We start from the raw sequence: 27,363 nt of genomic DNA on the forward strand, positions 1-27,363 counted from the left end.
AAGGTAAATGTATAATTTTGCTGCTATTGCCAAATCGCCCCCATTATTTTTTAATTTAATTTTTAACTGGAAATACATTTACACGATTCAAAAACCAACAAATGGAAAAAGATAAACTTATAGAAATCATCCATCCCACCCCCTCCCACCCCAGTCCCGCATCTGCCTGGTTCTGTCCCACCCAACCTTGAAATTCTCCCCACTCCAGGGAACCACTGTTGTTAATTTCTTACATATCCTTACAAGATATGGTATGCAAATCCATGCAAATGCAAAGAGATAGAAAAATAGAGGGAAAGATGAAGGGAGGGGGATAAAAGAGAATTTCCCCTACTCTTTTTTTAACTCCAGTGTCTAGCAGGCTAGTTATACTATCCTAGACTCTCGAGCCTGTAATGTACTGCCCCTATCAGAAACAGGAGGCACATCAATTCAGCCCTTTTCTCTACAACCATCGAGGTAGCTAATACTATCTCCTAGAATAGCCTGATGCTATTCAGTTACAGGGTTGACCTCTTGGGCCTCTGTTGTCTAAGGTGGAGTCGCCTGTCCTAGAATCTAGATCTGAAATACCTCTCCCCCCGCAGGACACTCACCCACACACCCCAGCCATGCTCAGGGCAGCCCAGTCTAACTGGGCTGAGTAAATCAACACGGACCCCGGGTAACAAGAGCAGGCATAGAGAACCCCCAACCCTCACCTGTCAGCCATGTGTACCTCGGCAGGCAAAGGGCTTCATCAAAGGTCTCAGGTCCACAAATCTGAAGCCAGCTCCCTGTGCACAGTCCTCAACCTTCCTGAACCTTGGTTTCCTTTTTGTAGCAGCACAGGACAGTGATTCACATCTCATCCTCATTGCGATGGTGACACGGGACTGGTCCGTGATGGGCTTAACCCAGCGCCAGGCACACGGGAAGGGCTCACGGGCCCACAGCCCCATGCATGTGTGCAACGCAGCCTCCACCCCATGGCTGCCCAGAGCCCAGCCCCTTGGAGGCAATAGAAAGTGCAGAAGATAGTTCTGTTGTCTTCCTGGCCCTGGGGCGGGGGGGGCCTCTTAACGCTTAGCCCCCTCCTCTTCGGATGCAGCTACAGAAGGACAAGTGGTTCACATCCCAGAGTAAATACTTTGAAGCAACCCCCGTCCTGCTGCCATCTTGGGCGTTGGGCCTGGACCGGGAGGGTGATGTCCTGGTCGTGGCTCCACCGAACTGCACTGCCACCACCCTGTGCACATCCTCTGGGTCATTTCTGAAGACAATTCCCTTTGGTATTGTTTTAAGGCACCTGTCAAGACATTCTTTGCCCCCTATTTTTTTCAATGGTAGTGATCGTAATTGGCCTAAACCCAATAAAATAATATTTACCCAGATTTTGCACTTACTGGAGAATACACCACACAGTTAATTCTAATGGCATAATTAATTCGAATGTACATTAATTAAATTAAATTAAAACATCAAACTTGTTTCTTAATCTACTCCAAAGAAGTTCAGCAATTTAATTGCTATGAAACAAGATAACCGAAATGAGGGTATTTAACATACTTATTAAATGCCACTTAGTATTTCTGATTAGTGTTTTTAGGGTCTAATTAGTGTCTAATTAACTTGCTATCGGCTATCTTTTCACAATACCAATTAAATTTCCAAACATCCTTTATAAACACACGGCCATGAAAAGGAGAAGATTAAGCATTGTTATGGGCGTGAGTTCATCAGGAGACATTGGCATGGTATTGTTTTATGTCTATAAATACCCAGGCTTATTAAAACTCATCCAGTGTTGCTTTTCACCATTAATTGCTATTTAATCAACTTCAAATAAATGAGGAGATCTCACACCAGCTGTCATTGTTAGAGACAGAGGAAGGGTCCAGAAAACAGGAGTGTGGGGCACGAGATCAAGAGGCAGAAGGGTGCAGCAACAGGGATGCAACAAGAGATAAGGATACTGAGGGCAGTGAAGTCAGAGAAAGACAAACCCCACGTGATATCTATCGCTTATGTGTGGAATCTAAAATACAATGCAAATGATCGTATCTACAAAACAGAAACAGACTCACAGACATAGAGAACAGACTGTGGTTGCCAAGGGAGAGGGGGGATGGAGGCGGGAAGGATTGGGAGTTTGGGTTAGCAGATGTAAGCTAGTATATATAGAATGGATAAACAACAAAGTGCTACTGTGTAGCACAGGGAACTATATTCAATATCCTATGATAAACTATAATGGAAAAGAATATTAAAAAAGAATGTATATATATATGTATAACTGAATCACTTTGCTGTGCAGCAGAAATTAAGACAATTTTGTAAATCAACTATACTTCAATTTTTAAAAAAGAGGCAGGAAGAGAAGGAAGGGGAGGCAGGGAGTTTATACAGTTATGGGTGGGATGTGTAGAGCAGAGATTAGACGAAAATCGATGCTGAATTTCCAGATGGGGTTTTCTTGCTGACACTCCACCTCTAGCAGATGGTTAAGGTTGAAATCCCAACTTGGAACAAGTTTAAAAGAAGGAGAGTTAGCTATACACTGAAGTTCCAGGGAGGAGCTGCCCCAGCCCAGGTGGAGAAAGGTATGGGAGCCCAGGTGTTAGAAACAGAGACCCTCAGCTACCCAGGAGCTGTGTGATATAGTGTAACTCACTTAGCCTCTCTGAGCCTGTTTCATCACCTGTACAAAACAAGACTGGCTGGCTTCATGCCTGTGTAGTTGCTCAGGGCTCTGTGCTCAGAAGGACCCCATGTTCCGTGAAATGTTCTGCTGCCATCTCCGGAAATTCTTAATAATGTTTGAACAAGGGGGCCTCCCTTTGCGTTTTGCACTGGATCTGCCAATTACATAGCCAGTCTTGGTAAAGCACCTCCCTGTGGGGTCACTGTGGAGGTTGAGTGGGACATGACTCATGGAAAGCACCCTGCCCTCTGCCTTGCTTAGAGTAAGTTATTCCGAGAATGGACCAGCACACCAAAGTGAGGCCCCAGAGGACAGATGTTCCCGTGGCCCGTGGGTATCCACCCAGCCTCCCCTGCCTGGGAGGAGGGCCCCTAGGGAAGCTGGGCTCCTGGACACTCTGTCCGTTGGCCCAGCCTGGGCCTCTGCTGGCACGTTCTTGCTGCCCTGTTTTGAGTGGCTGGGCTCTCTGCAGCTGATCGCCTGGGAGCCGGAGCAGGAAGAGGAGGTTACCATGGTGACCGCCAGGCCCAACTTTCAAGACAGCATCCACGTGGGCTTCGTGTCTGGCCTGAAGAAGTTCACCGAGTACTTGACCTCGGTGCTGTGCTTCACCACCCCCGGCGACGGGCCCCGCAGCACCCCCCAGCTGGTGCGCACCCATGAGGATGGTAGGCAGCGCCCAGCCCTGGTTCCCTCGCCCAGCGCCCTGGCACCCCCCCCACCCCTCCCCACCCCCGGGCCAGGCTGAGCGGTTCAGGCACAGGGCGGGCCTGCTCGGGTCGTCTAGCCTGGGGCACCCTGGAGCCCTGTGGACCGTCTTGCAGACGGTGGTCTCTCTCTGGCTCTAACTGGCATTGGGTGGGGTGGGGGGCCCTTTTGGGTACAGTGCCTGGGCCCGTGGGACACCTGAGCTTCAGTGAAATCCTGGACACCTCACTGAAGGTCAGCTGGCAGGAGCCAGGAGAGAAGAACGGCGTCCTCACAGGTAGGCACTAAGACGTTACTCACCTGGGGGTGAGACGGGCCAGGAAAGGTCATCTTGTCCATCCCCCTGCCTTCGACCTACGGTTCGTCCAGAGGCTCCCAGCAGACCACTCTTTCTTAGAAAGGACTCAGGGAGGGGAGGCTCCCAGCCCCTCTGCTCTGTGACATATCCCATATCTTTAGCCCCAGCGCCTCACCCTCCCTCTTGCAATCCACACCCAAGGAGGGGCACCCACCCAGGTTACACCAGGCATGATGCTCCCACCTGCCTCGGCCCCTCCTTCCAATGCGTGTCTAGCCTCCAGACTAGTGAGGAAGTGGGGGGCAGAGCAGAAGGTTAAGGTCACAGCCAAGCTCACGCCACACTGGGGGCTCTCCCCAGGGTACCGGATCTCCTGGGAGGAGTATAACCGGACCAACACCCGCGTGACCCACTACCTGCCCAATGTGACCCTGGAGTACCGTGTCACAGGCCTCACCGCGCTCACCACCTACACCATCGAGGTGGCCGCCATGACCGCCAAGGGCCAGGGCCAGGTGTCCGCCTCGACCATCTCCTCCGGGGTGCCTCCAGGTGGGTGCCCGCTCCCAGCGCCGGACTCCTGGCCGCTTGTTCTCATGATCGGCGGGAGGCCCCTCCTTCTTCAGGAAGATCGGCTTCTTCCCACAGAGCTCTCCCCTCCCTGGGGTCCGTGGTCCCCGGGTCCTCCCAGGGCCGGCTGCATCCTCGTGATGGCAGGGCTTTGTGGGCAGCTACTGCTTCTTCCCCTGGCTCTCCGGGGAGCCCAGGCCCCCACAGGACCCCACCCATGTCCTTCACCCACTGCCCCCTCCTTCCACGCCCCCATCCCGCACCAGGCTCTGCGTCAAGCAATGGTGTCTATGATTCAGGGGAAGAATCTCACCGTCACCCAAAAGGTCCAAACGGGATTCCAGCCAGTGGAAATGTTGATTGGGAAGGGGGTAGAGGAGGGTAGGAATAATCTTACCCCCAGTGTAAAGAGCAAGCTGGGGTTCACTCTGAGCCCTGCCTCTGCCAGGCTTTGTGACCTTGAGCAAGTCAAGTGTCCCCTCTGTGCCTCAGTTGCCCCATCTATATCTATGGGGAGATGTACTGGATAACCACACGGTCCTATCTGGGTCTGTAAGTCTCTGCTTGTGCAATGTGGCCAGAATCCCTCGACCTGCCCGAGCTCAGGTCGACCCCAAGTGATAAATTCTAGTGCTCACCCAGCCCAGAACTCAGTGCACCCACACGTTTAAACCTCCCAACAACCCTGAGGTAGGCCATGTTATTATCATCTCCATTTTATGGAGGAAGACACTGCGGCACAGAAAGGTTAGGTAACTTGCCCAAAGACACATAGCATCAGAAGCAATGGAGCTGGATTTCAACTCAGTCTGAGCCCGGAATCTGTGTCTTTCTATTCATCCTGAACCTCAAGTGTCCTGGTCAGAATGCAGGGGCTGTTTCCTGTCCCCACCCCTCCTTCTAACCTCCCTCAGCCGTTATTGGTTTGGGAGGGCTGTAATGGGTGATGTGTGGCTGGAGAGGAGGATTCACTCTGGATGGAGAGGAGGATTCATTCAGGAAGCCCAGCCCCTGAATCCTGGCCCTGGGAGGTTCTCTCAGCCCTGAGCCTGCCTCGGTCCCTGGTCTGAACACAGTGAGCCATGGATGCAGGACCAAAGGCTGTGTTGGGAGCTGAGGCCTCGGCCGTCCTCTTCCTCTGAGGTCTCCAGGAAATGTGTGACACAGCCCCCTCAGTGCCCAGGGAGTCCTGTTCAAGGTGGAAGGACCTTCTTCTCACCCGATCTCCTTTCCTGCCCTATTTTCCTTTTCCAGAACTTCCAGGAGCCCCCACCAACCTGGGCATTTCCAACATCGGCCCCCGCTCCGTGACCTTGCAGTTCAGGCCAGGCTACGACGGGAAGACCTCCATCTCCCGCTGGCTGGTGGAGGCCCAGGTAAAGCCTGCCGGAGGGGAGCCCTGCAGCCCGGGCAGCCTGCTCCCCAGCCTTGGCCGTGCCCCTGCTCTTGAGAACACATCACATGTGCGTTTCCATTTGTGTGAATTTCACATGCAGCTATCAGAAGGCCAGACACACCAAAATGCCCGTAATTCCACCTCCACCTCACCTGTACAGGTGTACACACATGCCTGCACACACACACACACACACACATCCCCTCCGGTCAGGGTGGTGACTGGCTGGCCTAGAAAAATAACCAGCTGCTTCCTGCAGCCCTTTACACCCATGGGTCTCACATTTGGCTGCACCAGGGGAGTGTCCAGAAGTTCCAACGCCAGGGTCCCACCCCCAGAAATTCTGATTCTGGTTTAGCTAGGGCCTTAGAAGCATGCCAGGGTGTTTGGGAGAATCACCTGGGAAGCTTACGAAGTACGCAGGCTCCTGGGTACCACCCCCAGGGATTCTGATTGGCTGGGTCATGGGCAGGGCCCAAGAGTGGGTTTCTAATAAGCATCCCCTGAGACTCTGATGCAGGAGGGCTCGGGGTCACACTTGAAGTCGTGTTGAAGGGCCCATGTGGTGCCCTCTGGGTAAGCCCTGGGGTTTGCATCTGGACCTTCCCTGGGCGGGGCTGTACCTCCCAGGACCTGCACCCTGTCTCAGCCCCGCAGGCTGGCCAGGTCTAAGGGTGGCTCCCTTTTCAGGTGGGCGTGGTCGGGGAGGGAGAGGAGTGGCTGCTGGTTCACCAGCTCCCCAACGAGCCCGACGCCCGCTCCATGGAGGTGCCCGACCTGAACCCCTTCACCTACTACAGGTAGCGGGGCAGGAGGGGGAGGGGCTGCCCAGACTGGGATGGGCTTGGCCCTGGGGTCCTGCCCTCACCATGTGCTCACCCCTCTCCCCCGTCTCAGCTTCCGCATGCGGCAGGTGAACATCGTGGGCACCAGCCCACCCAGTCAGCCTTCCAGAAAGATCCAGACCCTCCAGGCACCCCCAGATGTGGCCCCAGCCAACGTGACGCTGCGCACGGCCAGCGAGACCAGCCTGTGGCTGCGCTGGGTGGTGAGCCTCCCACAGAGGCGGCGGGGCTGGGATGTCTCCTCGGGCCTCGGCACCCTGTAGAGGTGTCACCGCCTCAAAGCGGGTGTCCGCCGGATTCCCTCGTGCCGCCTTCCCCGCTCTGACCATCAGTCTTAGCCAAATGCACAAATGCCCCACATGAGAAGGTGTTAGAAAATGCTGTTTAGTGAGCATTGCCACGTGCCAGGCATTTTACTTTTTTTTCTTCCATTTCATCCTCCCAGTAATCCTGCAAAGGACATATTGCTATCCCAATTCACAGCTGAGAAAACTGAGGCTCAGAGAGGTTAGGAATTCACCCGCAGTCACACGGCTCCCGGGGTGGTTCTGGGATTCGGGCGTAAGTTGTCTCACCCACCAAGTCAGAGAGTGAGGGGTTGCTGCTTAGGTTGAAGGGGGAGGTGGGGGGGCATTAGGCTCTGTCTCCACAGATCAGGGTTCCACATCAAGGGTCACTACCCCAGGTGACCCTGCACGATGCGGAGGGCTTCTCCTCCTGGCAGACGCTGTTCTGAGTGCTGTCAAAGCTGGACCTTGAACTCTCTCCATGAGAGCCTATGACAGTGATCCTGGATCCCACTTTACAGATGAGGAAACTGAGGCAGAGAGAGCTAGACTAACTGGCCCAAGCCCCTCACATCCTCCCACATCCCCTCGTTAACAGCAGGGCTCAAAATCCCAACCCGGGGAGCCTAGGCCCCAAAATCCAGCGCGCGGACCCCAAGCACGCTGCCGGCCCATCTTACGGGGAACAGGAGAGAGCATTTCTCCCCCTGCACATCCCCCGGGACAGCGTGTCCGCGCACGGACCCCACAAAGCAGCAACCTGAGAGGAATTCCTGGACAAATAAAAGTGGGACCAGCACCGGTCAGCCCGGCTCCTTAGAGAATCCGGGAACCCTAGCTTTGCAGGGAGCCTACCTGGCTCTGCTCACCACACCCCTCCGGCCACAGGACTCTGTTCTGCTTCCACTAAAGATCTCTTCCTAGTTGCCCCCAGCTTAACTTGCAAAACACCGAGCTGTGGGCTGGGATTTACCAGAAAGTCACTGCTGCCATTCACGTCCGTGGGCAGCCTGGCGGAGGCTGTGATGGCCATCAGCCCCGGATGAGGGGCACTCGTTGTGAAGGACGATGCCCCTCCCCTCCGCCCCTCCACCCCTCCCCCACCCCTCTTCTCTCCTCCACCCTCCTCCCCTCCAGGCTGCGCCCCGCTCCCTCCCTGCATCTCACTCTAAGGTTTCCCAATACTAAAAGGCTAAAAAGTTTGATACCCAGGGTGGGGGCTGGAGGGGGAATAAAAGGCCGTTGCTGCGCTGTGCAGGGCCCTGGGCCCCTCCGGACCCGCCTCCTGGCACATGGCCCGTTACCTTTCCTTAGCAGGTGAGGGAGCTGCGCTCGAGGCCCATCTCAAGCTCTCAGGCCCATTGATTGCTGTCTTATGGTCTCTGGTCTGCTTCGCTAAGTGTCTGTAGGAGCGGGGGCTGGCAGGAGGGAGGGGGTACGTAGGGGGTGAGGCAGAGGCGGAGGAACTGGAGAAAGTGGGTCAGAACACGGGGAGCCTGTGGATCGTGGGCTCTTTGGAGCCCCTGGGGAAGCAGAATGGGGGCAGGTGCGGGCTGAGGGCCCCCAGCTCCAACCCTGCCACCTTCAGAGGAGACTGTGAAGTCTGGGTCCTCAGCTCGCACCTGCTTCAGATCCCAAGCTGCCCCCAACAAGCACAGACCTTCACAGCTTATCAGTCCTGCCCAAGTTCATCCAAATGACCTTGAGCCAGTGACCACAGCCCCACCAGCCTAGTCACAGACCCAGGAGAGGAAGCATTTTTTTTTTTTTCTCTTCACTGAGACTCGAACAAGAAGAAAGAGGCTGAAAGTGCAGCAGGAGAGACTGAGGTGGGCTGGATGGAAGGACTTCCTGACAGTGACGGGTGCTTGTCCAAGGGCGGACACAAGCTGAGACCAGGCGTGTTGTAGGCAATTAAACATGTACATGCTGGCAGACTGAGCGAGAGAGTTAAGTAGCAGAGACAGCCATGGCCAAAGGTTCTGGGTGTGGGACAGAGAGCCTTTATGCCTTTCCTCACCAGGGCCAGCTCCCCTGGCAGGGTCATAAATTTGTCACTTGCACAATAAAGAGTGGATGCCGCCTGCTCTTTGAGCCTGGGGTGGAGACACAGGGAGATGGTGGGACTGTCAGGAACACAGTTACACAACTAGCCACACCCAGGGGTGAGAGTACCCCAGGGATGCGGACAGGTTGGACTGTGCTGGGTGATCCCGAAGGCTCCCTGGAAGAGGTGGCACGAGCCAGGCGGTTCTTCCATATACAAGGTGGGCCTGTCCTCACACCTGCCTTACCCACCCCTGCCCTCCTGCAGCCTCTCCCGGAAATGGAATACAACGGGAACCCTGAGTCAGTGGGCTACAAGATCAAGTACAGCCGGGCGGACGGCCACGGCAAGACGCTGAGTCACGTGGTCCAGGACCGCGTGGAGCGAGAATACACCATCGAAGACCTGGAGGAGTGGACGGAGTACCGCGTGCAGGTGCAGGCCTTCAACGCCATCGGCAGCGGGCCCTGGAGCCAGATGGTGATGGGCAGGACCCGGGAGTCAGGTACTGCCCCCTGGTGCCAGCTGCCCCCCCAGGGTCACTTCCCCGTGGCCTGGGGATACCCCCGCCTTTGTCCCTCTGCCCTCAGAGCCTCCCAAGGGCACAGAGGCTGGAGCTGTTGTGCAGAAATAACCTGGGCTCATTTTCCTGTTTGTGCGAAGCGTCTGTCCGAGCATCCTGTGTGCGTGTGTGTGGCCGTGTGTGACCATGTGTGTGGCCACGCCTCCCAGGACCTGATCTTCGCAGCACAGCTCCTGAAGTTGGGGGGTGGTGCCCGGGAGGGGATTTCTGCCTCTGTGCACCCACCTTTAACCCTGGCACCCAACGGTGGCTGCAAGACCCCAAGATGGAGGTGGGGGATGGGGAGAGGGTACGGGTTGGGTTAGCTCTCAGAACATTCCAGAAACACGAGCAGCAGCTTATAGGGGCCTGGCAAGGGCACAACCGCAGAAAATGTGCTCCCAGCCAACAGGCAGCCCTCATCCTGTCCACACGTGGTGTGTATCTCTGCGGCTTTTTCCTGACTCCCTTTAAGTGATGGTTTCCTTCCCACCCTGGCCCCTCCCCCACCCCCACTGCTGCGCTGGCAGGAAATGCAGCCTCATCCTAACATTAGTCTGAGGTGGGGATAACAGGGAGGCTGATCTGAAGCCAGAAGCAGCATCTGCGACGCTTTGGAGCCAAAAGGCATCATCGTCGCAAAATAATTTGCTATTTGGGGACCGTGCCCCATTTCCTTCCTCAGACCGCACTCCACCCCCTCCACGGTGGGTGGGGTCCGTGTTGGGTCCTGAGCTGCTTCTCTCCGCTCCTTTCTCCCCCAGTGCCATCCTCTGGCCCCACCAACGTGTCTGCCCTGGCCACCACCTCCAGCAGCATGCTGGTACGCTGGAGCGAAGTCCCCGAGGCCGACCGCAACGGGCTGGTGCTGGGCTACAAGGTGAGTCCCAGATCCGAGCTCGGGAGGGGGCTGGAGCCCCTGCACCCGCGTCCCCATCTGGGTACCCTGTCCTCACAACCCCCTGAGGCCCAGGACTCTGCCTTCTAGAGTGTACACGAGGGGTCTGCCTGGCAGCATCCACGGTCACCATGGCAACCAGGGAGTTCTCCCTCGGGGGTCCTGTGAGGACCGGGGGGATCCTTGGGGCAGCTCTGCCTCCCCCAGGAGGTACCTCAAGCCTCACTCTCAGCCCTGGTGAGCCCAGCTTCAGTTTCCATTATCTTCTAGAATTCCTCCCAAAGCTGCACCAAGCGACCCAGGCTGGAGGTCCAGAGACCGTAGCTTAACATCCCAGGTCCGCCACTACGGGCTGTGTGACCTTGAGCAAGTCACGCCCCCTCTCTGGGCCGGTTTTCCCCGCTGGACACTCTTTAACGAACCTCCAGCTCCACGGCCAGGTGCATCTTTGTGCCCTCCTCTCTCCCCGAGCACGAGGCTTGTGTAACCTGGGAACCAAGCCCCTCCAGGGAGCCCCAGGTCCGCCCACTCATCCTCACCCACCTGGCTCCTGGGGAGGAGACAGGAGAGGTTCTGGCGGGACCAGACCCAGGCCCCAGGCCCTCACCCCTGCTCTGGGCTCCGACAGGTGCTGTATAAGGAGAAGGACTCGGACTCCCAGCCCCGGCTCTGGCTAGTGGAAGGGAACTCGTCACGCAGCGCCCAGCTCACAGGCCTGGGCAAATACGTGCTCTACGAGGTGCAGGTGCTGGCCTTCACCCGCATCGGGGACGGCAGCCCCAGCCACCCTCCCATCCTGGAGCGGACTCTGGATGACGGTGCGTTCACATCCCGGGGAGCCTGGGGGAGGCTGGGAGCTGTGCTTCCCCCCCGCCCCCCGCCCCCCGCCCCGCCCAGCCCCACCCTTCTGGGATCTCCCTCTGCCCCAAAGGGAACCGTGGCCGCAGGCTTCTCCTGGGGCAGGCGGGTCCCTGAGGGCCACCAACCCCTCCGCAGGGGATGCTAATTACAGACTGTGCATCCCTAAGGCAGAAATGACAGTGAAAGGGCAGTCTGACATCTGATCCAGTCTCCCTGGGACACGTGTACAGAAAAGAGAATTTGCACCCGTTTTGATTTCTTGTTCGCCTGGGGCAGGCTCTCTCCAAGTGAAGGTGGTGCGAGGGAAAGGCTTGATTTTTTCCTTTGCATGAGCCTACGGGTCCCGTTGGCAAAGGAGTGACGCCCGCTGGGCTGCAGACGTTCATCTCTGCAGCAGAACTCCCCATCCAAGGCTGACCTGACAGGTCCTTCCTCCCCACACACGTCCTCACATACTGCTCACCGCAAACATTTGTGGGGTTGGGACGAGAGTGCAAAAGGAAGCCCAAACACCATATGTCTCTGTGTTCTAAAGTGATAAATCAAGCTAATGATCTGTTAAATTAAATATGTTCTATCCTCCTGCCTTGACAAATATACCCTCCTAATGACCCGGAAGGCCAAGTTCAAGTTTAGAAATCTCAGATTTCTTGGCATTCCGTGTTGGATTGAGGCAGCTCAGGAAGAGCTGGCCCCCAGCCATCCCCGACTCCACCACTCTGTTCTCTCCCCCCCACCACTGCCCCATCTTCTCTGGCCCATACCATTCAGTTTCCATCCATATGCCCAAAACAGCTGCCCCTTGGTCATCCCTCGGTCCAGAGGTGCACGTCTACACCCTCAGGAGAGTGGGTATGGGGAATAGGACCCAGGAAGCATGCGTGGGGCTTCAGATTCCAGAGTGAATTTAGGATTCCAGAGTGAATTCTAGAAAGAGGAGTGGTGTGGGCTTGGGGTGGACGCTTTCCTTTGCCCCAAGGCTGGAGCCTTGGTCCCTTCTAGGTCCTGCCAAATCATGTGTAAACCTCATGGATAGCATCTTCGCATCCCATGTGTGGACGCGGTGCCTGACAGACACACACTCCTCAAAAGTCCACTGAGCGGAGTGGACCCTTCCCCTGCCGCTCGCCGTGCCGCTCTGCCAGAGCCGGGCTGGTCTGGGGGCTGAGTGGCAGCCGCACTGTCACCCGCTTCTCCTTTGTCCCCTCCAGTCCCAGGACCACCCATGGGCATCCTGTTTCCGGAGGTGAGGACCACATCGGTGCGGCTGATCTGGCAGCCCCCCGCTGCCCCCAACGGCATCATTCTTGGTAAGCATGTACCCTTCCCCGGCCCTGGCGGCAGGAAGAGGGAGGTATAAGTTGTAAAGGAGGCAGATTCGGTGTTGGCAGGACAAGCGTCCACAAGTCCTCCAGAGTGGTTCTGAGTCTGATTTCTCCCACCAGGAATCTCAGTCTGAGAGAGAACAGACTCGGGGTTGCCAAGGGTGAGGGGAGGTGGAGGAGGGATGGACTGGGAGATTGGGGTTAGTAGATGCGAACTATTACATACAGAATGGATGGACAACAAGGCCCCACTGCATAGCATAGGGAACTGTATCCAATCTCCTGGAATAAACCATAATGGAAAAGAATATGAAAAAGAATGTATATATATGTATAACCGAGTCAGTTTGCTCTACAGCAGAAATTAACACTGTAAATTAACTATACATCAATTTAAAAAAAAAAGAAAGAAGAAATCTGTCTGTAAGATTATCAGCTGGAGGGCAAGGTCAGGGTTCAGGTCTCTTAAGGACCAATGGTTAGCTCTGTGCCCGCACGTGCCCCGGGTCCGCAGTGGACTGGCCACCTGGTGAACCTCAGCCGCTGTTCCTAAGTGTGGCCAGGCGAGGGCGCACTGGTGGGCTCAGCCCAGCCGCGCTCACAGGTGGGAACGGGACCTGAGGTACCCAGGAGGGGATGCTGCAGGTTGGAAGCGTTATTTCATACTCAGAATTCCTCCCCTAACACACGCACGCGCGCACGCACACACACACACACACACACACAAGAAGACTCCACAGCCTCGGCCCCTCACCTGTAGGATGGGAGCTTGGGCCACCTGTGCCCGGTCCAGGGCTCTCATTCCTGGCATCCTGCAGCACCCCTCCCCCCCGTGAAAGTCGCGCCTCTGGAGACAGAGTGGACGCAGGGAGGGCCAGCACTCTGGACTTAGAAAGACCTGGGCTGGAATTCCAGCTCAGTCACTTCCTGGCAGGTGGTCAGGTAGCTGAGCCTCAGTTTCGTCACTGGGAGCTGGGCTGGGGGGTCACAGACACTGCATGGAGCACTCGCCCCCGCCCCCCACAGTCACACCCCCCAGGTGGCCGCTGAGGGCATGAGAGCAACCCAGGGTGGCCCAAGGGCAGACACTGCGGTGGCCGAGGGAGGAGTGACCCTCGATCGGGGCTCTTGCCCCACCTCTCATTGCGGCCCATCTCCTTCCCTCCCCGCAGCTTACCAGATCACGCACCGGCTCAACGCCACCACGGCCAGCGCTGCCATGGTGGAGGTGCTCGCACCCAGTGCCCGCCAGTTCACGGCCACCGGCCTCAAGCCAGAGTCTGTCTACCTGTTCCGCATCACAGCCCAGACCCGCAAGGGCTGGGGAGAGGCCGCCGAGGCCTTGGTGGTGACCACCGAGAAGAGAGGTGACTGCCCCCTGGCACTGGGGAGGCCTGGGAACGCGCCGAGGGGGCACCCACCGCTGACCCAGGCGCTCAGACCGTCTCCTGGTGCGCGGCTGGGGATGGGCTAGCTGGGAGTCTCCTGCCCGGGTCCAGAATGGAAAGTGAGCTCAAACCTCTGAGGCCAAGGTCAGCAAGGGCTCCAGCAGACTTCCAGAGCTGAGCTGGACGTTCCCCTCCCCAGAGTCCTGCTCTGCCTCAGCTACTGGTTTTCTAAAGGGCAGGGTGGGGGGACCAGCTTCCTTCCTCTCTCCCCTTCCCCTCAACAAAGACTGTGTCCAGTTGGGTGGAGGACGGGGCTTCAGCCTGGAACCCTGGCCGCCACAGCCCTGCCGCCCTGAGCCGGCCTCTCACCTGAGGTTGGATTCCCCAGAAGCAGGCCTGAGCCCCAGATCCCTGTGAATGTGATTTATTAGACAACGTTCCCAGGAAAAACCAGAAGGACAGTGGTCCGCAAATAAAGACTCATCCACCCAAATGCCAAAGTGCTGAGATCAAGAATCCCTGCCGCGGGGCGTGGGGAAGTGAGGAAGGGCCAGGCGTGGGCAGGGGACAAAGCCGGGTCCCACCGAGGGAAACGTGGGCTCAGCCCCACTCCACTGGGGACAGCGTAGGTCCCAGCTCAGCACCGTGCAGACCAGAGCAAAGGCACCAGGGTGTTCACACCCCCTCGCTGTCAGCCCTGGGAGGGGGCCACCCTCGGGGTGTAAATTCCCAGGCACCTGGGTCTCTAGTAGCCCAGGGCCAGTCGCTGACCAGGAGCCACGGTGCTGACGGTCGGGCCCTGTGTGCGTGGAACTGAGATGGGGCGAGTGAGCATCCGGCCTGCTGGGAGCCGAGAAAGTGCACCCCCCGTCTCTGTCGCGGGCTCAGCTGCTCCTCCCCCCTCCGCCCCCTGCAGACCGCCCACAGCCCCCCAGCAAGCCAGTGGTGCAGCAGGAGGACGTGAAGGCACGTAGCGTGCTGCTCTCCTGGGAGCCGGGGAGCGACGGGCTGTCCCCCGTGCGCTACTACACCGTCCAGACCCGCGAGCTGCCCAGTGGCAGGTGGGCGCTGCACTCGGCCTCCGTGAGCCACAACGCCTCTGCCTTCGTCGTGGACAGGTGAGGCCGGCCTCTCCATGCCGCCCTTCCCAGCCCAGCATCTGCATCGGGACAGGGGGCTCCTGAGAACACCCGGAGCCCGCCCACCCCCAGATCGCTTCCACGGCCCGCATCCCCCAGACCTCCCCTCCCCATCCACACTCATCCCTTCCAGCTCTGCCCTAACCCCCCTCCCCACCCTCTCTGGAGCCTCGTTAGGGCCGCCTCTTAATTATCTATTTCTGGAGCCTAGACGCCCCGCTTCGTGAAAGGCTCTCCATCCTTCATTAGCTGGGTTCCTCCAGCCAGGCGGCCTCGCCCTCTCCATCTTTAATAAGGGAGTGGAGATTCCCTCCGAAATTCTGCCTCCAGTTTAATTCCTAGTGGGATGTATTTTTAATATTCCAGTTGACATGACCGAGAGTTTTGAGCTATGCTCTTCTCCCCACCCAACCCCTCAATAAATCAAAAGGGAAGACGTTTGCCTGGAGAGGAAATGAGGCTTATAGAGATGAAGTCTCGAGACCCTCAGCCCTTCCTGAATTTACTAAATGCAAGAAAGGGCTGGCAGTTCTCGGGGGAGGCGTCAGCTCCGAGCGGGGGTTCCTGGAGCTTTCCTAGCTGCAGGCTGCTCCGAGGTACGAAATATGTGGACCTTTCCACCTGGGGACCTTTGGCACCTAGCTGGGGCCGGGGTGAGGCCACACCCCGAGGAGGCCTGGTCTAGGGCACCGCAGGGCCTGCCCTGGGTTTGTTGTTTTCATGGCAGGTGGTCCTTCTGAGCCTCCACGTTCCAGCCTGTGTGAGGGACTCACGGCTTCCAGGGCTGCCCTGGGGGGATGGCACGCAGAGCCGGCGGGGCGGGGCCGTCAGGGGACACCGCCCCGTTCACCAGCTCCGATTCCCCTGCAGGCTCAAGCCCTTCACGTCCTACAAGTTCCGAGTGAAGGCGACCAACGACATCGGGGACAGCGAGTTCAGCGAGGAGTCGGAGCCGCTGACCACCCTGCAGGCCGGTCCGTGCCCTCCGCTCGGGCCTCTTCCTCTCGGTCCCCTGGGCACTTGCCGGGCACGGGGCATTCTCTTCGGGGGAGGGGCCTCCAAAGATGGGCGGGCTCCGGGCCTGCTGGGCCCTTGGTCTGGCTCCCCGGGCAGGGTCCCAGGCAGGTTTGGGCCAGAGGCGCCTTTGCCACGACGCAGCACAGACACCCAGCCTGGCATCCTCCTGTGTTTCTCTCTGTCCTCCGAGCGCGTGGCCGACCCCAGAAAGCCTCCGTGCGAGTGGGGAGGCCTGTGGCTCTAGGGGCAGAGAGGAGGGGCTCTGGGCCCTGGGGTCTGGGCTGGGCTCAGGGCCCCGGGCCCTCTCCCCGCCCCCGACTGGCTCTTTGTTGTGCAGAACTTGGGAAGGTCAGTGGGGCAGTGGGCGTAAGGAGCGGCTTAAGTGGGACCGGTGTCTGTAGAACCTGGTCCCGTGGCCTCCCAGGGGGCCTAAGTCCCGCCCCCAGGGCTCACCTGTCCGCCTCTCCCCCCAGCCCCTGACGCAGCGCCCACCATCGTCTCGGTGACGCCCCACACCACCACCTCCGTGCTGATCCGATGGCAGGTACGCCCGGCGGGCGGGGAGGGGCCCGTGTCCCTCGAGGACTCAGACGCACTCTGTGCTGGGGGGACAACAGCCCCACCAGGGCTGGAACAGGGCACCCACGTGCCTAGACACTCACCACACACACGCCCACACACGTGTACACACACAGATCCATCACTCCACTCCCAGATAGTCGGGGCCTACCACGTACCCTTCTGTGGACGAGGACCCAGACTCAGGGAGGTGACAAGAATGCCGCAGGTCACACTCTACCCAGCGGCAGGGTCAAGTTCAGTGCCCTTAAGTCGGCAGAATCCTTGGACAGAGGAGAGCTTGGAGCTGCGAGCCCCCAGGGCCTCCGTGAACCCCAGGCCCTCCCTGAGCGAGGGGATACCCATCAGAGACCAAACACAGGTGTGCCTGCCTCACCTGCGCCCAGGCCGGGCTTCTGTCTGTCACGATGAGCAGGAACCCATCATCCGGGTACGAAGAACCCCTCCCCCTTCCCCCATGACCCACCCCCAGCTGCCCACTCAGAGGGGCACTGCCTCCCGCGCGGCCCGAGGAAGACCGGGGATGCATCTCAGAGACCCAGCTGCCCGTGGGTGCCTTCCGGCCCCTCCCCAGCCCCCTGAGGTCCAGCCCTGGGGGTCAGCGGGTCACCCGCAGAGGCCCCGAAGCCATGAGCTCATGTCTCCTTTTCTCGGGATTAGAGGGGCAGGTGCCAACCTTTGCCCACCTGCAGCCCCCCGGAAGGGAAAGCCCTTGAAGAGACCCCTCCCCCAGCCCAAGGCCCCCCCCCGAGGAGGACAGTCCCTTAAGTGAAAGTGACCTAGTGCAGCCGGGAGCCGACCGAGGCTGGGGTAGGTCGCAGCTGTCGTGACAAAGGGGGCAGGGAGGTACCAGCTGAGCCAGGGCTGCAGTTAAGGAGCTAATAAAAGGCTGAACCGTTTCAGCAGATTTTTAGAAGAGGTATCGTAAAAAAGTAGTTTCCACCTTCTCCAGAAGCCTGTTCTCCAGCTCATCTGAGGGCGGGAGTACAAAGCAAAGGAGAAAACGACCAGGGCACCGGGAGGAGCAGCGCCTGAGACACACCCACCCTTGTTCTCGCTGAAGGGCAGGGTGAGGGCTCTCCCTAAGTCCCGGGAAACTCCAGGAAGTCTTGTCCAGGGCGGGTGACCATGTGAGAACGTTTCTAGACCAGGAACAGCTCTTTGAGACAAGCTCTGCGTCCAGAGTCCTTCTCAGGGCCCAACGATGCTGTGTGACCTTGGGCAACTTCCTTACCATCTCTGAGCCTCGTTTTTCCCGTGCTGTTAGGCGGGGATGGCGTGGTGATTCCCACCCTGCCCTGACTCACAGGGAATGCAGCAGGGCTGGAATAACCTCACTGGAAATGCTTTGTAAATTAAAAATGCTCAATGCGACTTTGATTCCTTTTCCTGGTTAAGACATGGTCCCTGCTCTGTGGCTTCAGGAGGCGGGATGCGGAGGGAGGAAGGGGATGCGCGGCCATGGTCCAGGCTGGCCGGCCCCATCCCTCACTCCTTGCCCTGCAGCCACCAGCGGAGGACAAGATCAACGGCATCCTCCTGGGCTTCCGGATCCGGTATCGGGAGCTGCTCTATGAGGGGCTGAGGGGCTTCACACTGCGCGGCATCAACAACCCTGGGGCCAAGTGGGCGGAGCTCACCTGTGAGTGACACCAGAGGGAGTTGGGGGTGGGCGGGGCCTGAAGCGCTCAGCTGCCTGGACTCACGCTAACCGGAAACCCTGATGCCCTCCCGTGTGTGCCTCTCACCCCCTCCTATTCATTCCCCGAAGCGCATGTTTACTGAGCCCCTTCTATGCCCCCAGGCACTGGGGGGGACACCAGTGAACAAGACAGACAGGGTCCCCGCCCTCTCAGAGCTTGCAGGCTGAAGGAGGAGCCAGGCACTGGGAAGAAAACCCTGATATAGGAGTCTCAGACCATTGGCATGACCCCTGTGAAGGACGTAGCCTAAAGCCAGTGTCAGAAAAGGCTTCCCTGGGGATGGCTGTGGTGCCGACACGGACAGATGATTCCAAGTCAACCAGTCCAAAGAAGGGGGGCGGGGGTGGATCCTGGCACGTGCAAAGGGCCTGAGGTGGGAAGGACCCAAAGCCAAGCCTGGTCATGTCCCAAGGGCAGCAGTCTGGCCCCCTCTGTTTCCTTGAGGAGGTGACCGTTCTGCCCTGGGTCCCCGGAACCCAGCCTGCCTCCACAGCAGGAAGGTAAAAACTCGAGAAGCCGAGTAGAAATCCCAGAGAGTCACACACAAGCAAGGGCATGACGCCTTGTACTTTTCAGTTAGGATGGTTACTTTGGGGACTTGAGGGCCGTGGCTGGTGATGGGGTCCAGAGGCAGGGGGCCCAGTTAGAGGCAAATACAGGGACGTAGGCAAGAGTATGAGGCTGCCGCCCGGGTGGCAGGTTTGGGATGGAACTGGGAGATGATGTGCTCTGAGCCCCACTCACCACGGATGCACACTGGGGAGAGGGAGGCCACTGAGGGAGGGAGGGGTCCGGAGGATATGGTCCCCGGGGGGGGGGGGGGTGGGACCAAACCAGAGATGAGCGGGAGAAGAGGGGCAGCTTAAGATCCTCTCCGTTTTTATTTTTCCTCCCATCCTTCTCTTCAACCCTCTGTGCCTTGTCTTCTAGCGAGTATTAGCAGACACGATGACTGAACACGCAGCCAAGGAAAATTAATAGAAAAACTCAGATATAGCTGATCCAACAGCTTGCGTTATTTTATTTATTTATTTTTTTTTGGCAGACATGTGCTGGTGGTTGTGATTTTATAGGCCTGTGTATAATACAGTCGTATTTCCCGGTCGTAAAATGGTTTCTGGTTCATATGAGGAAATTAACAGCATCGCTCTATCATGGCAAGAACTCAGCCTTAGACAAGGGACCAGAGCTGTTCTCATCTGGGGGTGCTGGGCTCCCAGGGGCTCCGGGCACCCCGTGACCTCCAGCCTGTGCACACCAGGGCAGGGACGGCACTGTGCTAGGAGCTGCCTCCTCCCCGCCACCGCTCCCCCTCCCTGCTCCCATTCTGGCCCCCAACTCTGGCATCTGGAAGTCCCTTCCCTCTGCACGTGTGTTCCCATCCTGCCCCCCTCATCAGGGTCTTTGTGGCGCGGGGGGTGTGTGTACTAACCTCCTCTGTCTGCTGTCTCCCTCCGGCCCCCTCCACCCCCCACCCCAACCCCTAGCCTTGTACTCCGTGCGGAACCTGAGCCGGCCCAGCCTCACGCAGTACGAGCTGGACAGTAAGTCCCCCTGCGCGGTGGCTCCCCGACGGGCCACGCCTTCCGTGGGGAGGGGAGAGGGGCCTCCACGGACGCCTGACCGCAGCTGAGTGGGGCGCCCACCTCAGGCTGCTGGAAGAATGGGACCCCCCTGCCCACGTGTGACTTTCCTGAAATACACAGAAAAGCCGGGGGTTGCCAGGGAAGGTCTGCTCCAGCCCACCGCCCATCAGTGCGGAAGAGGAAGGGAAACGGCTCCGGTCTTGCACTCCGGGGGGCGGGGGCTGGCGACAGGAGGTCCGCGGCAGGAGCCGGTGGTCGCGCCGGTCAGACGGGCAGGTGATGGGCAGGCGTGCACGTTGCTGCTGCCCCGTCTCGTCCCGTCAAAGGCCCCCGTCCGCTCAGCGCTGTCTCTCAGGCCGCGTCCCACCCTGGAGCCAGCAGAGCCCCCCGTCTCCCTCCAGGGACCAGGAAATGTCCCCGCCTGGTGCCGCAGCCCCAGCTCTCTCCCTAAGGTCCCAGGGAAGGGAACGTGGGTTCTGCCGAGGCCCAGAGCTTTGGGCCAGGGCCTCCTGTTAGCAGCACGCGTTTGACTGAAGTGTCCTCTCCATCCTTCCTTAACCGACGGCCCTCGTGGGTGCGGGCCCAGGGCTATCAGGGTGGCTAGGATGTCCGCCTGGGAGGGGGGCCGCGGAGGGGAACACAGAGAGGAGTGGGGGAACGTGTCAGCCACCCCCCCCCGTGGGGACAGCAACTCCCCCCAGGGTGTCAGGGCCCATTGTCCTGCAACTGCTTTCCTCTCCCAGCTTCCGTCTAAGCATCTCCCCCACCAGACTGAGCGAAAACATAGCACTTCTTAGCCCCAAATGCACATCCAACGAGCCCCCTCTGGGTAGGACGGAGCCCCGCCCCTGCATGAAGACCTGGCCGATGGCGACCTGGGCGGGGCCGTGGGGGGACACGCTGGGAGCGTGAAGCGTCTGAAGTGACCCGGGTGCCCAGGACAGGCAGGGAAGGAGTGACCTGTGACCCGGTGTGTCCCGGATAGTTTTGGTTCACGCCTGTTGTCCTGGCAGAAATGTTAACCGTGCCCCTTTCGGTCTCAACGATGTCCAGGGTGGTCACAATTGGCCTTGGGCAGGACGCCACCCAGTGTCACCCTGTGTCCAGATTCCCAGGGATGAGTCAGAACATCCCTGCCCCCACGCCGGCTACCCCACCTCTCGCCTCTTCTTTCCTGAACCTTCACTCAGGGGTCCAGACTCGCAAGGGTGTGTCATCACAGCCTCCCTGCCGCCTCCCCGGCCACGCCGCCTCCGTGTGCCACAGGGCCGGTGACCTCTGTGTGTTTCTCCCCTCCCCCACTGTCACCCCCAGACCTGAACAAGCACCGGCGCTACGAGATACGTATGAGCGTGTACAACGCCGTGGGCGAGGGGCCCTCCAGCCCCCCCCAGGAGGTCTTTGTTGGGGAGGCAGGTGAGCACAGATGCCCTTCCAGCCCCAGCACACCTTTCCCACCCCCAGCCCTCCACCCCATCCCCCGAGAAGCCCAGCGGGATGAGATACGGGGTCCGGGGGGCCACAACCCAGCCCAGCCCACCTCCTCCTCCCTGGGGTCCCCTCACGCACTCCCCACTCCTCGCACCCTGCAGTGCCCACGGCAGCGCCCCACAACGTGGCCGTCCACGGCGCCACGGCCACGCAGCTGGATGTGACGTGGGAGCCACCGCCGCTGGAAAGCCAGAACGGAGACATCCAGGGCTACAAGGTACGGCGCTCTGGCAGAGGACAAGGTCCAGAGGGACACAGGGCCAGGCGGGGACGGGGAGCGACCCGCAGCGGTGAGGGGGAGAGGCCCCGGGGCTACGCCTGCTCCCTCGGCCGTTTGCACCCAATCCACTGACGTACAGCTGGAGCAGAAGTCCACCCATCCTCCCCGGCGTCCTTGGGGCAGGTGGCGCTCAGATGCTAGAAACTCAGGCCACATCCTAGCTTGTATCATCCCTCAGGGGTACACACCCCCCCCACCCAGCCCTGACTCCCGTTATTTGGCCAACCCTAGTTACGATATTGATGCTAACTGAACGGCCAGTTAGCAAAGCACCACCAGCTAGGTCTTGGAAGTCTGTGTAAAATTACTTCTAGATTTTAGGCAACGTCATGTGTCATGACAGGATTCAACTTATCTTTAAAATTCACAAAGCCCTTTAGAACTCGTTAATCCTCCTGAAAGCCCGGTAAAGCTGGTAGATTATAACGTTCGTGCCCATTGTACAGATGAGGACACTGAGATTAGTGATTAGTGGTTAGTGGTTCAATGAGGTCACATAAAAAGCAGGTAGCAGAGAGTCAGACTCCAGGTCTGCTGGCCCTCACACTGCGAGGGGTGGGGAGGAAGCGCTGAGCTACACAACCACTGGAGGAGGTGGCAGGAAGAAGAAGAAGAAGAATCGTGTGCTCAGCCCATAGCCACGTCTGAGCCCTGCCTCTTATCCAGTGTCCAGCGCCACTCTGATTCCTGGTGGTTGTTTGTTATTCCAGAAAGGAGCCCAGTGCACTGGCAAGGTGGGGAGGGTGGGAGCCACCAGGAGCTTCCTGGTTTCCCCAGCCTAGCCCTTGTCCTGCAGGCAGAAACTGAGTTTCTGCAAAGGTAAGGGCCTTGCCTGGTCACACGGCGTGTGGAGACCCCGCTTCAGACAGAATCTGGTACAGGAGTCGGGTTCCGTGTGGGGTGAAGGAGGCAGGAGAGAGGAAGAAAGGCGTCTCGCCAAGGATGCTCTGAAGATGCGTGAGGCTGCTGAGTAGCGCCAGCTGGGAGAACTGAATATTGCGCCTCTAGCATATGCCTCCCCGGGGAAGAAGAAGGAGCTGGGCGGGGCCTGCAACAGTTTGGCAACCACCAGACTGGGGAGGCATGGAAGTCTCCAGTTAATGCACGGTCCCAGGAAACGTGTGGGTGCTCAGACACCATCCATCACGCCGCAGACGTCCACGTGCTCAGGGAAACAGCGTAACCAACCGTGGACATCGACAAAGGAAACAGAACTGCCGCCTCCCAGAGCTGCCTTAACATCCACGTTCATTGACCTTAACATTAACCACATGCTCACACTGCCAGCCAGTGGTCGCTCCGGGAAGAGCTGTGACATGTGCAGGGACAGGCATGTCCGTGCAGCCGGGCTTTCAGGGACACGTGTTTATTGAGTCGTTATTTTGTGCCCGGCAGTGTCCTCCGTGCTGGGATTAAAGCGAGATGACGTGAGTTTAAACGGTAGGGGAAGAAGTCAGCGAGATACAAAGCAAAGAGCACCTCCAGGTGGTGGTGAGTGAAGCGGGGTAAGGAGCAGGTTTGGAATTTTAAATAGGGTTGTGGAGAGAGGACTTGATGAGAAGATGCCACGTGAGCAAAGATGGAGGCGAACCGGGCGTGCATCACATGGGTCTGGGAGAAGAGCGTCCCAGAAGGAGGGGAAGACGAGCAAAGGCCCTGGGGTCAGTGGGCGCTTGGTGTGTACAAAGCCCAGCAAAGAGCCCCAGGTGTCCCAGCGTGATGGGTGCATCACCTGGAGTCCTCAAGGGCTTTGGCTGAATGAGATGAGAGCCACGGGGGCTTGGGGACAGAAGAGGGATATGGGTGACCCACGTTTCTAAAGGTTTGTGCTGGCTGCTGCGTTGAGAGTAGTCTGAAATGGGAAAAATGCAAAACCATGAAGAGGCGGCGGCATCCCCCGGGTGATGGTGGTTTTGACCAAGCAGGTGAGGAGGATTTGCTCTCGGTTCCATTTGAAGGGTAGAGCCGGTAGAATTTGCTGATGAACTGAATGTGGAATGTGAGAGAAGGAGAAGCAACAGGGGTTTCTGAGCAGTTGGATGACGGCGCTTCCAGTTACAGAGCAGGAAAAGGGGAGACGGCGGGAGGGGGCAGCTCACAGGAAGAGCTGGTGTCTGTTCGAGACATCTGTTGGACGTCCAAGGGGAGACACTCAAGGGAGCTAGACATACAGTTGCGGAGTCCAAAGAAGAAGATCCAGACTGGAGGTGTGAATGGTGGGATCCTCAGCTCATAGATGGTCCTGAAAGCCTGGAGATTAGACATGGATAGATAGAAAACATCAGAAGTCTGAAAACTGAGCCCTGGGACCAAAACAAGTGATCAAAGTCTCGAAACCCACATGAGAAATGTGCTTCTAGAAGGAGGGAGGAAGCAAATACACCAGCTACTACTGAGAGCTCAAGCATGACGAAATCTAGGGATGTCCGGCCCCCCACCTGTTTTTGTAAAAAAAGTTTTATTGGCAACAGCCATGCCTGATTGTTTACAGATCGCCTTTGGCTACTTTGAAGTCACAAGGCAGAGTTGAATTACTGCAACAGAGACCGTGTGGCTTGCAAAGGCTAAAATATTTCTTACCTGGCCCTTTACAGAAGGCATTTGCTGAGCCCTGGATTATTGCATTAAACAGGCCAAGTTCACAGGTGACTCTGATGAGAGTTGGGGGTTCGAGGTGCGTGCTTGGGGTGGGTTCGAGAGAGAATGAGGAGAGGCAGCACGTACTGACAAACCTTTTGAGGAGTTTTGCTTTAAAGAGAAGTAACAAAATGGGGCAGAACCTGGAAAAAGACAAGTCAACAGAGGTGGTTTTAAGACAAGAGGAATAACTTGTGTGTGTGCTCATAGAAGCGATTCTGGAAAGAGGAAGCATTTGGTGATTCAAGGGAGAGAGGAAGCTGGGGGAGTGTGATGCCCTAGAGAAGGTGAGAGGGGCTGGGGGGTCGCCTTAGTAGGGAGCCGGCAGTTCAGCCCTGGTCGCAGGAGGCAGGCAGAGGGCAGGGACACAGGGCAGGAGGCGGTCCGGGTGGCAAAGGGAACTTCTAGAGTCGCCAGTGATGGCTTCCTGTGCTCAGTGAAGGGTCCTGAGCTAGGAGTGAGGATGGGGAGGGAGGGGAGATGGGGACGGGCTGTGTGGGACTGTGAGGTAGGAGACTGCAGAGAGTGGACCAGGCCAGTGTGGCACGGTGGCCGGGCCACTCGAGGCTGTGCTTGTGAACTGAAAGTGTGACTTTCCTCCAGCGACAGCCTGCTGTGTGACGTGTGGGCGTGAACCTGACTTAACCAAGGCTGAAGTTCAGCCTGTTGCCTATGATGAAGCCAGAAGGGTCAGGGAACTGAGAATAGGAAATAGAAGGTGGTGATCACGGTTCACTCCCACACCTGTTCCCATCTACGGAAGGCCTTTGTCCAGTAGCAAATATTTACTGAGCACCAGCGGGTGTGCCTGGCATGATGCTTAGGATGCAAGGGAGCCAAAGATGTGGCCCCTCCAGGGAGTGTGTTTTCTAGCAGACACCCGGCTACCCATCAGCCTGCACGGCAACTTAGCCGTGTGCCCTTGCGGGTGGGGTCAAGGCTCAGCCCCTTGTGCCGTTTGCACAAATATCATTTAATCATTCACTAATGTCTGCTGAATTCGGTACACACAGGTAAGACCCGCCTGCTGGGGGTGCCCGTTTATGTACGTGTGGTGGCCCTGGGTCCTGGACCCCCCTCCTTCCCCTTCCCGAGAACATGATGCCAGCCACTGGTACCCCCTCTCCTGCACCATCACTTTTCTCATGCTGAAATGTGTTTCATCTTTCAAATGCCTCTTCCTGACCTCACGTTTGCTTCAGCCGTTTTTCTGGTTGGTCCCTTTATAGCAGAAACCCTCCCCCAACAATGCCTGTACCCGCCACCCCTGCCTCATGTCTCCTGAATCCGCTCCAAGTAGGTTCACTTATTCATTCCAAACAGTGAAGGAATGAGTGACTTAATGACTATCTCAACTCCCACCCATCTGCGCAAAGACTGAAAAAAAGAAAGAAAACGGGAGGGGTTAGAGAAAAGCAAGGATTTTATGGTACCCAGACGTCCTAAGTGCCGTTCACACATGCCAGGTGGGGACACTTTTATTAGCTCTTTCTCACTTTTATGAGCTTTCTCCAGGCAAATTGAGAAATTGAGACGCCCATGGCGTGCAGAAACCCCTTTGGCCAGCAGGTGGCGCCAAGTGCTCCCTAATCCTCCGCGCGGCCAGGGGCTGCCAGCTTTCTGCACTCCTGGGGTTCAGAATTCTAAAAGTAGTGGAGGATCTGCTGCTTCGCTGGGGACAAACGAGCATTAACCCCCCCCACCACCACCACCACCAGACCAGTGAATATGAAGTAGAGTCGTCCCTCGGGATCCGCAGGGGATTGGTTCCAGGACCCACCGCGGATGATACTAAAATCCGCGGATGCTCAAGTTTCCATAGTCGGCTCTCTCCGTATCCGCGGTTTCAACCAACCGCGACTCCTGTTGTACTGCACCTGTCTACTGAGGAAAATCCGCGTAGTGGTGGACCCGGGCAGTTCAAGCTCCTGTTGTGCAGGGCTCAACTGTATTTGGAAGCACTGTGGACCCTGCTGTGCTCCTGGACTAAAACTTCCTGCAGTCTTGCCTTGTCTTTTTTCTTTACTCTTGACGACCTTTGCTCCTCACGTTGGTCCTGGGAGATGGGTGCACTTGACCCCTACTATAAGGATGACGCAACTGCAGCTCAGGGAAGTCACCTAGTCAAGTCAACGGCACGCTGGGGTCAGCCCAGGCCTGCCTGCCTCTGCAGCAGGCTGTGTACACTGTCGTGTGCGGGTGGATCCCCGGGGGCCCTGTCAACCTGCAGATGCTGATGCCACACGCCCAGGGTGGGCTGACACTGCATCCCTAAGCAGCTCCCAGGTGATGCTGATGGGCTGGTCCTCAAACCCGACTTTCAGTTGAGGTGGAGTCTACCTACACTGCACTCAGGGTCCTGCAGAACAGAATTGGTTTACTCCTACAGTAACAATATTCCGAGGGCTAACGTGCCCATGCTGTGCTAAATCCTGCAGGCACTGCAGCAAACAGACACCTGGGGTCTGTGCCCTCCTGGGGTTTACAGGCTAGCAGGGACTGAAGAATTAGCTGTGAAAAGGAACACTCTGCAAGGGTTTCTAAAACGGCTGTTAAATACTCCTATACTAATTCCCGGGCGATTCACACCTCCCGTCCAGGTGTGTGGAGAAAGAAGGTGGTCTGAGACCCTAGAGTCAGGCGGGGGCAGGGGAAAAGCTGGGTGACCGTCTCCCTCACTCCGCATCCTCTGTGCCCACAGATTTATTTCTGGGAGGCCCAGCGGCGAAACCTCACGGAGCGGGTGAAGACGATTTTCCTGGCCGAGAACGGCGTCAAGCTCAAGAACCTGACCGGCTACACTGCCTACATGGTCAGCGTGGCAGCCTTCAACGCCGCGGGGGATGGGCCTCGGAGCACCCCCACCCGGGGCCAGACCCAGCAAGCAGGTGGGGGAGAGACTGGAGGGATGGAGGGCGGGGGCGGGGGAGGGGGCACCTGGAGGCGGGAGTTGGGGGAGTGGAGGCAGCTGAGCGATCTGGGCTGGGCCCCTGGGCCCCATGGGATGCCCTCCAGAGTGGGAGAGCACAGCCCACCCAGAAAGGCCTAGATGTGAGTGCTCAG

At 58.0% G+C, this 27,363-nt stretch overlaps 1 protein-coding gene across 1 annotated transcript in view; it reads left to right on the top strand.

The window, feature by feature from the left end:
* SDK2 (sidekick cell adhesion molecule 2) overlaps positions 1 to 27,363 on the top strand; it is a 259,639-nt gene that overhangs the window by 206,819 nt on the left and 25,457 nt on the right. The window contains exons 19-37 of the mRNA XM_057716189.1: positions 3,156 to 3,351; positions 3,570 to 3,668; positions 4,050 to 4,241; positions 5,514 to 5,635; positions 6,346 to 6,455; positions 6,553 to 6,703; positions 9,102 to 9,339; positions 10,161 to 10,276; positions 10,923 to 11,112; positions 12,367 to 12,465; positions 13,653 to 13,847; positions 14,785 to 14,986; positions 15,878 to 15,981; positions 16,498 to 16,568; positions 18,110 to 18,245; positions 19,794 to 19,850; positions 21,207 to 21,308; positions 21,485 to 21,600; positions 27,002 to 27,188. Of these exons, the coding sequence (XP_057572172.1) occupies positions 3,156 to 3,351; positions 3,570 to 3,668; positions 4,050 to 4,241; positions 5,514 to 5,635; positions 6,346 to 6,455; positions 6,553 to 6,703; positions 9,102 to 9,339; positions 10,161 to 10,276; positions 10,923 to 11,112; positions 12,367 to 12,465; positions 13,653 to 13,847; positions 14,785 to 14,986; positions 15,878 to 15,981; positions 16,498 to 16,568; positions 18,110 to 18,245; positions 19,794 to 19,850; positions 21,207 to 21,308; positions 21,485 to 21,600; positions 27,002 to 27,188 (2,683 nt within the window). The remainder of the gene's footprint in view (positions 1 to 3,155; positions 3,352 to 3,569; positions 3,669 to 4,049; positions 4,242 to 5,513; positions 5,636 to 6,345; positions 6,456 to 6,552; positions 6,704 to 9,101; positions 9,340 to 10,160; positions 10,277 to 10,922; positions 11,113 to 12,366; positions 12,466 to 13,652; positions 13,848 to 14,784; positions 14,987 to 15,877; positions 15,982 to 16,497; positions 16,569 to 18,109; positions 18,246 to 19,793; positions 19,851 to 21,206; positions 21,309 to 21,484; positions 21,601 to 27,001; positions 27,189 to 27,363) is intronic.

The sequence above is a fragment of the Hippopotamus amphibius genome, chromosome 17 (genome assembly GCF_030028045.1).
Source record: "Hippopotamus amphibius kiboko isolate mHipAmp2 chromosome 17, mHipAmp2.hap2, whole genome shotgun sequence".
In the NCBI taxonomy this organism is placed as follows: Eukaryota; Metazoa; Chordata; class Mammalia; order Artiodactyla; family Hippopotamidae; genus Hippopotamus; species Hippopotamus amphibius.